General features: G+C 40.7%; 1 protein-coding gene across 1 annotated transcript in view; it reads right to left on the reverse strand.

The window, feature by feature from the left end:
• Positions 1–11,611, reverse strand: part of Prdm5 (PR/SET domain 5) — a 157,530-nt gene extending 145,919 nt beyond the window's left edge. Inside the window, exon 1 of the mRNA XM_005360627.3 lies at positions 11,366–11,611. Coding sequence (XP_005360684.1) covers positions 11,366–11,458 — 93 coding nt within the window. The 5' untranslated portion in view covers positions 11,459–11,611. The remainder of the gene's footprint in view (positions 1–11,365) is intronic.
• Positions 11,612–15,450: the final 3,839 nt, after the last annotated feature.

Raw genomic sequence — 15,450 nt, forward strand, 5'->3', positions numbered from 1 at the left:
CAGACTCTGGTGTACTGACTGTGAGGTGTGGACTCTGGTGTACTGACTGTCAGGTGCAGACTCTGGGTGTACTGACTGTGAGGTGTTGACCTTGCTGTGTCAGTTGTGAGGTATGGTCCGTAAATGTGTGGAAACTTATCAAGCCATATGTAATATTAAGGGACAATTATATTTGTTCATGTGTGTACATGTGTTTTAAGATGTAGTCTCATGTACCCCAAGATGGCCTCCAACTTTACATACCTGTTTATCCAGGTATGTGTGTGATAGAAGAGATACAACCATTGTAGTATTGAAGAAGACACCGAGAAGCTGTTTTTACTAAAAAGTCCTGTTCCCCTCTTGGGTTTCCAAGATAACTAAAACCATAAAGAAAGCCCAGCTTCCCTGTCTTTGCTTTGTGTTTGTACTCTCTTTGGCAGAAAGCATATAGGGACGCTATTGTCCTTAAATTTTGTCTCAACTCACTTTAAACACCAAGAAGAGCAAAACCTGTCTCTGGATGAGGATGCACCTCAGGGATTAACAGACACACAAGGTAACAGTCTAAAGAACTACCTTGCAGGACAGATTAGACCTAGAGAATAACAAACTTTAGGACCACACCTCACTAAGATGGTACCATTATGCATGTTTCCTGCCCTCTGTTTAAACCTAAACCCCACAGCAGCAGCTCAAGACAGCCTTGTGTCATTTACACCCCTTACTCATTCCTCTTGCTAATGTGGCCCATCTTCTCTCTCTGCTTTTTCCCATTACCCCTCTGTAACTTGGTGTGTTGTGGGTGGTAGGCCAAGTCCAGCTTTTTGGAGCTGGAAAGTAAGCTTTTCACCCTAAAAAATTATCCAGAAAGAGTATGTGGTCCCTGATCAGATCTTGGTTCACAAATAAGCAGTTATTAAAAATAAAATTAGAGGCAACTGGAATAAAGTGAATATGGGCTGGTATCAAAAGGCATTTGGAAATTACTGTTTTGTCAAACATTAAAATAATATTTGAAGTACTGTGTATTATTTAGTTCATAAATAAACACGTATGTGAAGAAGATGTAAATTATAACTTCAGAACAAATCTGAAGTTGAAGCATGTATATCTGAACTAATGATAGTTTTTTCACAGGAGTTTAAAGTCTCCTTTAGAACATGATTATGTCTCACTTTTAAAGTACTGTGCACAAATATGCTTTTATAATATAATTATGCCTCCAGTTCAATGGGAAGATCACCCAATTTTCTCTCCTTGTGAATGTAAGACAGAGTCTAAACGCCCCCTAAATCAGTTCACCTTACTATTAAAACTTTGGCCTTGTTATGAATATTAATGTAACCAGGTTAAAAAAAAATCTACCTGGGTGAGAGAACTAATGACCTAAATGAAGACATCCTGTGGGACTATCTCAGAAGTTCTTAATTGAATTGAAGTTAAACTGCAAAGTCTATCCAACGGCTCCATTATTATATCTTTCTCCCCACCTGGAATCTAGGCACAACTACTATTCACAGTTGCTACTGTAGGCATCAGGGGAAGAAATGCTATGGTGTCTATAACTCTTCATTCTGCACCGTAAGTGTATCATATAAAATACTAGTGAAAGGAGCAGTACAGGGTTGTGAATATGGGATGGTGGAGGTACACAGAGATGATACACAGATACACAGACAGACACAGACATAGGCATAAGTATAGAGAAATATCACAGCAGAAAGCAGTGTATTTTTTTTCTGCTCCCCTTTCTTACACACTTGATTTTCTCAGCAAAATGCCTGTATAAGCATCTACAAGCAACGTGTAACAGTAACGTTGAAAAGAACCAGCATGAGGCTAACAAGAGTTGGAAAGAACCAGAACCAGCATGAGGCTAACAAGCAAGAAGACAGGTAGTAAGAAGGCCTGTGCCAGTCACTGGAAACTAAAGAGTTAGGAAAAGAACTTCAAAGTCAGACATGCAGTAGGCATCTGCCCATGATGTGCAAGAAAGTCCATGGAAGCCAAAGAGTTGACTGATGGGACTCAACAGCCTACTGCCACCTGCAGAACGGACAAAAAGTGTCTAAATGAACAAGATCCACTTGCTAGACAGAGTGAAATCAAACTGAAAAAAATAAGACCAAAGTCAGGGTGTTAAGAAAAGAAAGGCAAACCAACTTGTCTGCAGATGGAACCCACAGCTGCAGAAATACTAAGGGCTAGAGATACAGCTAGTGAGTGAGGACCTACTTTGTATGCTTGAAGGCCTGCCCCATCCCACACAGCAAACAAGAAAACTAATTATAATAAATAAAAAGATTATGCATGGATTTTCTAATGAAACTTAAAGACGTTGAAATACAGAAACTCAAAAGACGTTTTTAATAAAAACTTAATTGAATGAGGATTGGTTTGTAGTGTAGGTGCATGTATGTATGCACATTCCTATGTGTGTGGGCGTACCTGTGTGAGAGCACATACGTGTGTGTGCATGTCTGTGAAGGCCAGAGGTTGACAATGGGTGTCTTCCTCAACTGCTTTCCACTTTATTTAGTGAAGGTCTCTCAGGGAATCCAGAGCTCACCAATTTGTCTAGTCCCACTGCCTGCTTAGTCCATGGACCCCTATCCCCAGTCTCCTGGACTCTGGATGACAAGTGAATGGCAACGTCCCCAGCTTTTGTATGCAGGCATTGAAGATCCGAATTCTACTTTTCTAGTACTTTGTCCATTCATCCATCTCCCCATCACCATTAATGAAAACGTTTCATAATTAAAAAACATGATTTCACAATTGGATATTTTTAGAAAGTGTATTAAAACATGGGGAGAAAGAGGAATCAAATTAAAGACGTATCTCAGAGGAAAACAAAGAGGTGAGATTAAGATTTCTGGAGAATAGTTCAAGGGCAGCTCCAATCTATATAGTTCAGAGGATATTTAAAAGGTAGGTTGGAAGACAGTTTCAAAAGCTGAAGATAAATCTGCCTCTGTAAATCAAATGGTCTCATTAATTACCACACCAAGTGACTTCAGAGGTACTGTCATGCTGGGCAACCTCAGCACTCACTCTTGTATCATGAAATCAGAGTCACCTCCATACTAGGTAAGGTGATGTCAGAGGAATTCATTTGTATTAGGAGAACTTGGAGGCACTCACTTCTATGTTAGATGACATCAGAGTCACACCTTTTTGCTAGGTGATGTAAGAGTAATTCACTGCAGGCAAAGTGGCATCAGAGCCTAGACAAACTCTAATAAACTCTCTGAACTTTAGAGATAAATCAATAGAGCTGGCAAGATTTCCAGCAGCTAAATTAGAATGTTATCTGTAAAACACAAAGCACCAACCAATATAAACAATCAAATGAGACCTTGAGAAAATGTTCACTAAATATAAAAACAAAGAAAAAACATTGAAAGTCATTTAAACAATTCAAGGTATAAGGAGAGAAACTTTCATACACAGATTCAAACAGAATATTGCATACCTGGTTTAATAAGAAAAACCGCAAAAGTCCATTGATTAAAATGAACTAGGATAAATACTCTGGAACTTAAGAGCTGGAATAGCAGTTGAGCACTGAGATCAGAGATGGACACCTTCTAGTAATGGAGAACGATGGTGATACTAGAGTAATACATACAGGAGTGGCCTGCCTCATGAGGTTTCCTCTGAAACCTCTTGACTGGAGGCCATTTCTGATATTTTAGTAAAGAATATGGATGCTCTCTGCCCATGCCCTGAAAACTTGCCCAGGGTTAAATTTGAAAGGACTAATTATTTGGTGGGGGGCATATCAAGACAGTATGCTAATGAATAATGAGTCGGTGGCATGATTATTACTGGTCATGCTTATTCAAGTCTCCAATGAAAAGATCAAGTAGAGAAGAAGAATACCAAATAGAGCTTAGAGGGAAAAAATAGCCCTAGGAAGATTTATGGTGCCCACTGCATGTGCTGGAAAAGAGGCTATAGATGTTAAAAGAGATTAGGACCATTGAGGAGAGACTTGCTCTACATTAGAAGAGAAAGATGGCCTCAGGTCAAGACCCCATCCAATTGAGTCTCTAATTGGTGAAAGGGAAAGGACTAAAAGGTTGCTTATTCCCAGAAAGCAACTGCTTCAACATATCACAGCTACTACTAACAGAAGGCTTAAGGGGAGGGCTAGTGTCACACAGGCAACCCGACATGGCATGGTTATCTATGGAGGAATGGCTTTGGAGATATACAAAATGCAAGAGTAAGGAGTCAGGGATTCTACCTCTGTGGTTTCAAAGAGCTGCTAAGACTAGGTGATGTATAACAAGGGTAAAACCACTTCAAGAAGGTCCTGAGAACACAGGGGGCCCTACGATGCCATTGCATAAAGGCATGAAGGTTAAGCCTGAGTTTCTATAGAGATAACATGTTGTCAATGATAGAGCCATGAGATATCTACCAAGAGCTACACACAGGGAGTGGAACCAGCCCAAAAAGAGATGTATATTGCAGGCAGCAGAGCTTGAGGGGATGGAGCCATCTAACCCCTTTGAAACTGAAGTCTTAGGCAGTGGAGCTACAGGATTTGGTGTTTGCTCTGCTGCATTTTGGTCTTGTTTTGGTCCAGTGTTATCTCATTATACCCTAATTATTCTTTTTTATGATAGGAACTTATATTCTCTGATGTTGTATGTTGGACATATGTAACTTTTTTCATTTAGCAGGTATCCACACTTAAGAAGATGCTTTGAGATTCAGAAGAAACTTGAGGCTTTGTGCTTGTTGAACAATGTTGAGACTGTTAATAATATACGAAATCTAACAATGAGTTAAATGTGTTTTGCATCATGAGATGGGCATGAGCCTATATGGCCAGGGAGTGGAATGTGATAGTTTGAATTAAAAATATCACCTATAGGCTTGGTATTTGAACACATGGTCTCCAGCTAATGGCACTGTTTGAGGAAGTGTCAGATCCTATAAAAGGTGTAGATATGCTCTAGAAAGTACATGAGAATATATAGTCTTATTCCACTTCCAGTTTACTTTCTCTGCTTTCTGTGTGTGTCTCTAAGTCTCCTGCTCGGGTTGCCTGCCACCATTATGGACTCTATCTTTGGAACTGTAGGCCAAAATAGATTCTTTCCATAAGTTGATTTTGTTCATGATGTTTTATCCTCAAAACAAAGAAAAACCAAAACTATAAATATCAATCACAAATGTTTATTTTTACTGTTTAAAATATAATTGGTGAGCCAAAGAAAAAAATTTAAACTGTAAAGTTTACATATAAAATAAAATATATGACAAAATAAAGATGGGGGAAGGAAGTGTGAGTATATGTTTTATCTTGATGCGTGACATGCCCCAGTTATCTAACAGGCACCCTAAATACAAACTTGAGGTTGAGCATTTGCTGCTTCACAACCATCCGTCTCTTCAAACTTGATCCACGCAAACTCCCTATGTCAATTACTGACTAACAATTCAATCCTTTCAGGATTTCAGGCTAAGACCCTGGAAACTGCCTTGATCATTCTTGTTCATTGACATTCTACCATGCCCTGTCCCCTCTGCCTTCAAATTTGGCACTTAGTCTGAACCTCATTGCCTCCCATGGATCACAGAAAGAAAATCCTGGGAAGTCTCTGTTTACACAGTTTTTCCGTAACAGACTATGCTTAATGCTGCAGTCAGAGTAATCCTGGATACACATGACATACCTCTGTAGGTCTCCAACATGATCAGATTAATGCCAGTCTTCAGTTGCACAAAATGCTCTAGGGAATATGATTCTCCTCCAAGTACCCTCCCTTTGTTAAGCCCTCTATCCTTGAGGTATTTTAAGACTTACCTCTGGCTCAGTTCTGGAATGCCTACTGGTCTCCTTGGAAACCAATAGGCAAAGCAAGCCTGCCTGTCTCGGGACTTTGGACTGGCTTGCTCCTTTGGCCAGAATGTTCTTCTCCTGGAAATATATTTGGCTGTTTTCCTACCATTCTTCAAAACATTGCTCAAATCTCACTTTAGTTGAAATTACTAGGCTACCTAATTCCTATCATTTTTCACTTACGTACCAGCCAACTACACCTAGCCCTACTGTTTTCTCTATAGTACTTATCATGTTCTAACATAGTATACAATTTAACGACTAGACAACGCAAGCTCCACAAGAGCCAGGACAACCATTTTCTTTACTACTCTAGCTAAGTATCTAGTACAGCTCTCAGCCTACAGTGAGACTAGAGTGCTTGAATGACTGTGAAGAATAAGGCAGAAACAAATATTAATGCACAACTGCAATATGGAACTACTCAACCACCATAAAAGAGCTGTTCACAGTAGTCAAGTTAAAGCATCAGCCTGGGTACCCATAAACAGATGCACAGAAGAAAATCACATATTAGTTAATTAAGTAACTATACACGTAATACACAATGGAGTTTCATTCAGTCATGCACATTTAAATTATGCAACCTGTAGGCAAATCAATGGAAGTGGAGACCATCGTGCTGCACAAAACAAGACAAACCCAGAAAGATGAGCATCATATGCTTTCTCTAATATGCCAAATATAGATTTAAAAAACTAAGACATTGAAGTAGAGGCAGATTTATTTGGGAAAATGAAAGAAGATCACTTGGGGAAGATGGGGGACTAGAAAGAGCCAGGAGATTGAGTAAGGTCCAAGAATATGGTATCCATTGATGGGAAAAAAACACATTAAAACCCATTATTTTACACAATTAACATGGTCTAGTAAAAAAGACCACTGATGAAATAATTATATTATCAAAACTCAAAATAGCAAAACTACCTACAGGGCTATTGCTGACCGAGAAAAGTTCAGGACTGACTGCACATATTCTCTTCCTATTTTTTTTAAATAATCTTTGTTTTTGAGTGTATTTGAATCTGCATTTGTAAACTTAACATTTTATGATTACGGGGGGAAAAAACACCTCTTTGATAGAAAGAGTACACATTGAGTATTCCTGATCTTAACTGTGAAAAGCCAAAAGTGTTCTAGTTTCCAGATTTGAGGGAAGGTTACTACGTAGCTACAGACATATAAACAGATAAATATATAAATAAGTTGAGATAAAACCCAAATCGAAATAGAGAATTCATATGTTTCATATACACTTTACACATTGTCTGAAGATAATTTTTTTTTCATTTTTTTTAAATTTACAATGCAATAAAACACATCAAAGAAAAAATCAAGAAGGAATATTTTTTAAATTCTCAGAAATAAATGAATATGAAGCATACCAAAACTGCCAGAACAAATTAAAAAGAAGCATTGAAAAGAAAATATATAACTCTCAATTCCTACATTTATTTTTTTATTCTTTTTTTAAATTTATTTATTTATTTATTAAAGATTTCTGTCTCTTCCCCGCCACCGCCTCCCATTTCCCTCCCCCTCCCCCAATGAAGTCCCCCTCCCTCGTCAGCCCAAAGAGCCATCAGGGTTCCCTGCCCTATGGGAAGTCCAAGGAACCCCCATCTCCATCCAGGTCTAGTAAGGTGAGCATCCAAACTGCCTAGGCTCCCACAAAGCCAGTACGTGCAGTAGGATCAAAAACCCATTGCCATTGTTCTTGAGTTCTCAGTTGTCCTCATTGTACACTATGTTCAGAGAGTCCGGTTTTATTAAGCTTCATTAGGCGAGGAAAGGAGACAGAGACAGAGACCCACATTGGAGCACCGGACAGAAATCTCAATGTCCAAATCAGGAGCAGAAGGAGAGAGAGCACGAGCAAGGAACTCGGGACCGCGAGGGGTGCACCCACACACTGAGACAATGGGGATGTTCTATTGGGAACCCACTAAGGCCAGTTGGCCTGGGTCTGAAAAAGCCTGGGATAAAACCGGACTCGCTGAACATAGCGGACAATGAGGACTACTGAAGATAATTTCATGCAACCATTAGTATGCCTGGCTCTATGTAGTATGTTCCATCTGTGGTATCATGCAGACTCAAAATGATACAATTTTGGAACATTTCAAATTTCAATTCATGTATAGCAGGACCTGAGTTCACATTCTGTGAACATTAGTATGGGACAGAGCTTTCCCCAGCATCAGTTCCGTCACCTACAAAGCACGGTTTGCCACATGGCCTGAGTAAGGACTGAGAAAAGCATTCTTGACTGCTATCTCTGTCTTCAGTGGCAAGGACAGTTCCTATTGCAACAGCTTCATAAATATTTCGTTAGTTAAACTCTACTAAATTATAAACAAAACATTTAATTATTAGTAGCTGTTATCATCAAAAAAGCAAAATAGAAAGTTTAGAAAATGTCAGTTTAAGTTGAGCTATGCTGTACCTTGAAAAATCCGTAAGAGCAGTAAACATAAGGCCCTGATGGGTCCCCATGGCGAGACCTGACTGTATAAACAGGGAGACAGTGTCACTGCAGTGACTCTATTTCCAGACCAGTGAGTTACCATCAGCCATCAGAAAATGAAATACACATCACCTGGCAGTTTCAGCCAGATAAAAATCCTTTGGTCTTAAAGGGGTCACCTTCTAAAACTAATTAACAAAATACATTATTACACAAAATCTAATCTTTCTATATGAACATGGGAATCATTCTTCTGCTTGCTTCTCTTTTTTCTCTGGGTTTTTTTGTTGTTGTTTTTGTTTGGTTGGTTAGTTTGGTTTTGATTATCATGTATTTTCTTCTAAACTGCACACTTTCAACTTTACTTTTTAAATTTTCATTCAATTTTTACAAACTGGGCATTAAAATTACTTTCATTAACATTTTTCATCAGAAAAAAAGTGTCTGACTTATGAAAAACAGAGAGTTGACAGCTGGTACAGTGGGAGGCATGGGAACCTGAGAGGCAGCTGTACATCTCTAGGCCTCAGGTGAGCTCACCTTTCCCAGGATAACGTGTTGACTAGCGTGTGCTCACCTTTACCAGGATAATGTACCAATTCGGGTGTGCTCACTTTTACCACGATAATGTGTCAACTAGAGCACGTATGACGTTCTTTAAAATGTCATTGTTTGGAATTAATTAGTATCTACTCTTTCCTACTTCAAAACACAGTTTCTCTTCCCCAGGTTAAAGGAACACACCCAAGCTTTAATGTATAACTGTTAAATAATCAAGAATCAATGCTACCTGCAAACAAAGTAAAACACTGATCAGTACATTTGCAAGGGGTGTATCATTACAGGGCCAGGACATGATGAAACTCACTCCAATTAGTCATTGTGAAGGAAGGAAATGCTTCACAAAGGGGTGAGTCTAGAGAAGTATGAGGTCTCTTTGCAAAAGGAATTCCAAATATATCGGTGGAATGTACAAATAAGACATTTCTTGAAAGATTTCCCCAAACCAATACTGGACTCTAGTCTCTAAACTTTAAATCCACAGATAACTTGAAATTCAATTATGTTGTAAAACAGGCATATTACACAAGCACACCTGCTATAAAGTATGATACGTCTATAATTGTCAACACATGATCCCACATGGGAAATCCCAAAATCTGTTTAGAAGAACATGTGCATTTTTAAAGGCGGTCCTTAACACAGCTCCAATCACGGCTGTTACCTTCTCAGACCTCCTGAAATATGTGTGGTCAGGTAAGACTTACATGAGTGACTGGGAAAATAAAAGTTGAGACACAGTGAAACGGGAAAGGCATGTAAGAACATTCAGACTGATCTTACAAGTCAGCTAAAATCTGTTGGGTGGCTTCAGTTTTGTCCCCCGTATTTATGGGAGGAAAAAGCGGAAGTCGACTACAAGTCATCAGTGACCATTGTGATTAGATATCTTAGAATGACAACTCTGTCAAAAGTAGTCTAGATTACTGTAAGCAGTGTTCTGCGTGGTCAGCATGCTAAAGGACTTTCACCTAGGTGAAAAGTCTGCGTTCAGTAAAAGTTCCATTAGCTGCATAAGATGAGTGCCTACCGACGCTGCCTTATTATGACTCAAGATATTCCATGCCACACCAAGCGGTACTCCACCAACACACAGAAACATCAAAAGCAAAGGCACCATCCAGCTACTGAAAAAGACCTGTGTAATAAAGACAAGGACTATGAAATAACTCTTACTTTTGAACAAATGACTTGTGTCCTACTATTCATGAGCAAGAAGCGGTTCCTAATTATAGTCATAACAGAAACCTTAAAGAAATGTCCACTTGGGAGTTTTTCAGACTGTAAGACTAAAACAGAAGTAGACTGTCAACAGTACAAGGGAGTCATTTGATGATGGGTGTATTTGGCTTTGAAGACTGTTGATTTTAACATTTGGTCATTTGGCAACATCTCTCCAACCCACTGCAAAATTAAATGAAGTATTAACTCCTGTGTTTTGTGTGTTTACATTTGAACACCCTCCCAAACAGCCACCGATAAAATGTTAATATTTGTTTTTGGTTTTTTTCCATCGGGCTCTGGAAACTTTTTGTGGGTCAGGCTGTGAACCCAGCACTGTCTACTAGTCTTTGCTCTTAGTGTCAGAGGCGGAGACTGGGGTCTCCATAGGTATCCTCTGAACCTCTGTTTTCCTAAGTATCAAAGCAAAGCCTGGACAGCAGGGGAGAGGGGGTGGGGGAGAAGCTGGGAAGGTGTCAGGGGCAGGGTTATAAGGCATGTTGTTCCATAACAGAGTGTTCTAAAAAGGCCGTACACTTTCTATTCAGAAACCATGGGTTTGAAGTCTAATGCATTAGCTCGGCAGGATGTCCCACTTTAGAGATCTTCTGCTCACCTTTAAATGAGCACTAAGAATTGGCTCCAGAGTGTGCTGAGCTGGTAAAGGCAAATGACACATATGGATAAAGTACCAAGCATGGGCCCTGCTCAGTGAACCTTGACCCTGCTTACTCGAAGTGCTTCCGTCCTGCCTCCTCTGGTTCACACCTGCTAACCCACCATAGCTCAAGCCACCAAGTTCTAAGGTTGTAAGTCAAGTTTCGGAATGCTTAGTATCCTGTCTTCTACATCTCTGCAACATCTGTGGTGCGTCATCACACAGGGGCAGCCTGTGCTTGCCCTAATCGCACGCCTCTGCAGCTCTGGAAGATGAACCAATGTCAAAAAGAAAATTTAAAAAAGCGCAAAGAAAATAGGCCGAAGATTCAGATTATCACCCCAGGGTGGCAGTGCGAAAGACCTCCTCTCTGAGATTCCTGGGCCTGTACTGTGCTCCAAGGCTGCCCGGGGCCCATCTGCACATGAAGTGAGGGGTAAGACCACACCGACTGTTATGAAGGCAGAGGCCGCCTGGCGCGGGGCTCCGGGAAACGGCGGCCCGGGCGAGCCTCACGCTGCAGCCGCGCAAGGCGACCAAAACGCCCGCTCCCTGCAGGCCCGCACTCCCCGCAGGCCCTGGGACGTGGCGCGGCCTGCGCGGGCCGCTCACCCACCTTGCGCACGCGGCGGGCCGTGTAGAGCCCCATCCCGTCCTGGACCCGGGACGACTTCAGGGCGAACCTGTCTGGTACGTACATGCCCAGCATCCTCCGCCGCTCGGCCGCGCGCCCCGGGCGCCGCACGTGGAGATGGGGTGCGGGCCAGGGGCGGCCGGGAGGAGGAAATGAGCTCTGCTCCCAGAATCCCCACCTCCCTGCTCCGCTCCCCGCGGCCTGGCCCCTCCTTGGCCCGGGCAGGCGCGGCCGGAGCGGCGGGGCGCCCGGGACACCGGGACATGCTGATTGGCCCAAAGTTGGTAGTGGCAGCTGGGAGCCCCAAAGCCCAAGCCCCTTCCCCCCACCCCCCCAGCCTTCCGCCCTGCGGATGAGACTGTGGCCACACCAGCCCTCCTCACACCATCTCTGCCTTTGACAAGGGTGTCCGGAGTCTCCTCAAATACAGAACGAAATGGGCCTTGCATCAGCCTTAGCATCTCCAAAATAGACTTCTGCTGACCACAACTGAGACTAGCCCTGAGGGTCTGGGAAACCTTTGAATCTTAGTGGTTGTGTGTTTGTGTCTAGAGCTGAACTAATAATGAGCGACCAAATAGTACGCTCTAGTTCAAGCTGAAAGTTGGCCATAAGTATTTAAGGGATATTTGTGGAGGGGTGTCTTCTGGAAAGTGATTATACTTTCTAAGACTTTTGACTGCAAAATCCTGTCACCAGAATTATTCCAGTCAGAGCTTGGGCTCTTGCATACCATTCAAGAAGACTGGGCTATCAATCCTTGATAGACCAGTTACCCTGATTATCTGTCAACTTGACACATGAGAGAAATGGGAAACTTAAATTGAGGAAATGTCCCCATCAGCTGGTCTGTTGGAAGTCTGTGGGACATTTTCTTGATTAATGATTGCCTCCCAAAAACTTGGATCCTAATAGCAGGTGCTGGTTAAACTACGTGGAGAATGTACCACATCTCTCTTGATATTCTTGATATGTACACTTCAGAGACCTGGCTCCCAGGCCATTGAGAATGCCATTCCTAAGCCATAAAGCTGACAATGGTCATTTTAGTCCTCAAGATGATTTATATAAATGCCAAAGGGTAAAGAGAAAGTTTTTAAAGTGACCAGTTATCTAAAGAAATGATGAGAGAAAAGGGAGAATTACAGTTTCTTTCTTCGTTTTTTCCATAGTAACAACTGAGCCTGTTATTATTGTTTTGCCATGTATTTGTTTTGAGAAAAGTAATAAACCAAACTTTACTTAAAAAAAAAGAAATGTTATGTCAAATAAACACCATAGTTGAGTGCAGATGTTTTAGTGAAAACTCCATTAAATGACACAACCATAGCCAATGACACATTCCTTATGGAACTAGGCAGCACAAGGACTCTTTTGCCATTGGTTTCTTCTTGTGTTTGGCAGCTTGAAGTCTCAGATACCAACTTATTACCAGACAGGGAAGTAGCTGATTCCATCACCATAGATAGTGCAAAGTCATAGCAGATTAATATTGCTTAAAGATCATTAAATATAATTTATCTTTGTTGTTTTTAGTTACAAATAAACACTGGGTGAGCACATATAAACCTATTGAGAACAATATTCTTTGGGTTAGCCTCAGAGGTTGAGTTTAAGATAACAATGTCTGTAAGTTTTGGTATCCTTTATTTTTAATGAGTACTTCAAATGTACATAAAACACGGAGATAGACACACAGGTAGGCAGAAAAACGACAGACAGACAGGTGATATTTTCAATGCAGTTACCCTTACATGGCAGGATAATGAATACCATAGAAGCTAAGGACTATCTAAGAGAAGCACGGTGCTTCAGAAGGTAATGCCTCCATTCAAGTTGTTACTCAGTGGTGTCCAAGAGACATCCAAAACAGTATAGGCTATTGGCATTGCTCTTGATCACCTACCAAAACATGAAGGTGACACCCTATTGCTGGAGATAGCACACATTTTGGTTACACATTTGAAAGAATCAAGCTGGAATGGGTATAAAAATTTCCTCCCTGGGAGCTCTCATAGTGTTGGGATGTGCCATTCATGTGGCCAATGGAGAAAAAGTATCAATTGTCCTACCCACTGAAATGCTTACAAGTTAGAGCAGAACCATATCCTCAATGACGCACTAGTGGGAATTGTATTAAAGGGTAACCAATAGCTGTCTAATTAAACTTAAAGCCCACTCAGTTAGAGGAAATTCATGCCTGGGATATATAATAAACCCTAGAGGAGAGCCTACTACTACTGTTTTTCTAAAGTAAGACTGTTTCCAACTGCAGGCTGCGAAATACTCACCCATATAACTATAGGTAAGTGCATACCACATCTTATCAAGGAATCTTCTTTCTGCAATAGATGAAAACTATTAGAGCCAGCACCTGTCGAATGTGGAGAGAAAGTGATGCCAAACTCTAAAGGAGATATTTATAACTCCTTTACATAAGACTCGGGGAACATAGCAGAAAAGGGAGTGGACTGTGCATAAGATCCTAAGGACCAAAACAACTACTTTACAATAGTTTCTTTTGTACAGAACAACAATATTATTCCCATGAACTCTCAACAGCATGGATGTCTGCACAGGATGTACAAAAACTACATCAGTCAACTCACAACAAGGACCCAGTCCTAAATGAGGTACCACAGGCAGTCAATACTGCTATGTGAGGGAGAACCATGTTTAGCTTTTGTTTTTGTTCCTTTTGTTGGTGGTGTTGTATTTCAGGGATGAGACTGAAATCCTAAACTCACACAAATAGCTCAACAATAGTAGATAATTATATACATAGAAGAAGAGGCTATTAATTAGAGAGGGGACAGTGGAGGAGTTGGAGGAGGAAGGGGAGGGATGATTCAAATTCAGCTTACATTAGTATGAAAGCCACAAAATATATTTTCACTTATGTAATAATGTTTTAAATTATTTTACTTATTCTTTGATAAGTTCATACATGTATATATACACTCATTCTCCCTGCAGGAGCACCCACAGCTAGCCCAGCAACCAATCAGATGGCAACCTCACCCCAACCCCATAAAAACCATACCAAAGAACTGTAGTGACAAACACCTATAGCCTAGACCACTAATAGCAAATAGACCTATAGCAAATACACATCACTGATATAGTATGTTATATGATATAGTTTAGTATAGTAAAAAAACAAAACATCATAACACCCATTAAAAATCAAAGCACACCATACATAGCCAACACAGTAACACATGTCCATATACAGAATAAAAGTCTCTCTAGGGGAAAAAAGAATAAAGAATGAGAAAGACAACTGGAATCCTAAATGCAGAGGTATCAATCCAGGTGCACAGAAATATGAAATATCAAAGAGTGATGCAAACTAGTGATTCTTCAGTAACAAAAACCCCAAGGAGAAAATTTACAAACCTCCTTTCCAAAAACAATAAATCTTAAGGAAGTTCTTTATTAACAAATTGTAATAAAACATATTCACAGCATACAGAGGGGAATCTCACATCAATTTAATGAAATGATAACAGAAAACTTCCCAAGTCTTGAGGGAGTGAGATGGGCACCCAGATCCATGACACTCACAGAATATCAATTAGATTCAAATCAAAGAGGTCCTCTCCAAAATCAAAAAAGAGAGAATTCTAAAATCAGATCACATAGTAGGTGTAGTTGTTCATCTTTTCAAACTGACATGTGCTAGAATCACCTAGAGGATGGGCCTTCAAGCACACCTGTGTGAGATTACTTAGCCTCTGGTGATGTTTGGGAAGATTATGTTCACTAGACTCATCATAGAAGGTTCCCTGGCCTTGAGTCCCAGACTTCATAGAAAGAGGTGAACTGTGCACAAGCATTCCTCACTCTGTTCCTAATTGTGGATGAATGAGACCAGACACTTTCTAGTTCCTGTATGTTTCTCTTTCCCACCACAACGAACTGTGTACTGCATCTGTGTGCAGAATAAAGCCTTTCCCTCTTAAGTGGCTTCTGTCAGGTTATGTTATTACAGCAACTAAACACTGGGGACTGATCAGTATACCAGAAGGTTTCTTAGACTGTCTGTTCCAGAAGAGAATGAAATA

The sequence above is a fragment of the Microtus ochrogaster genome, linkage group LG3 (genome assembly GCF_000317375.1).
Source record: "Microtus ochrogaster isolate Prairie Vole_2 linkage group LG3, MicOch1.0, whole genome shotgun sequence".
NCBI lineage: Eukaryota > Metazoa > Chordata > Mammalia > Rodentia > Cricetidae > Microtus > Microtus ochrogaster.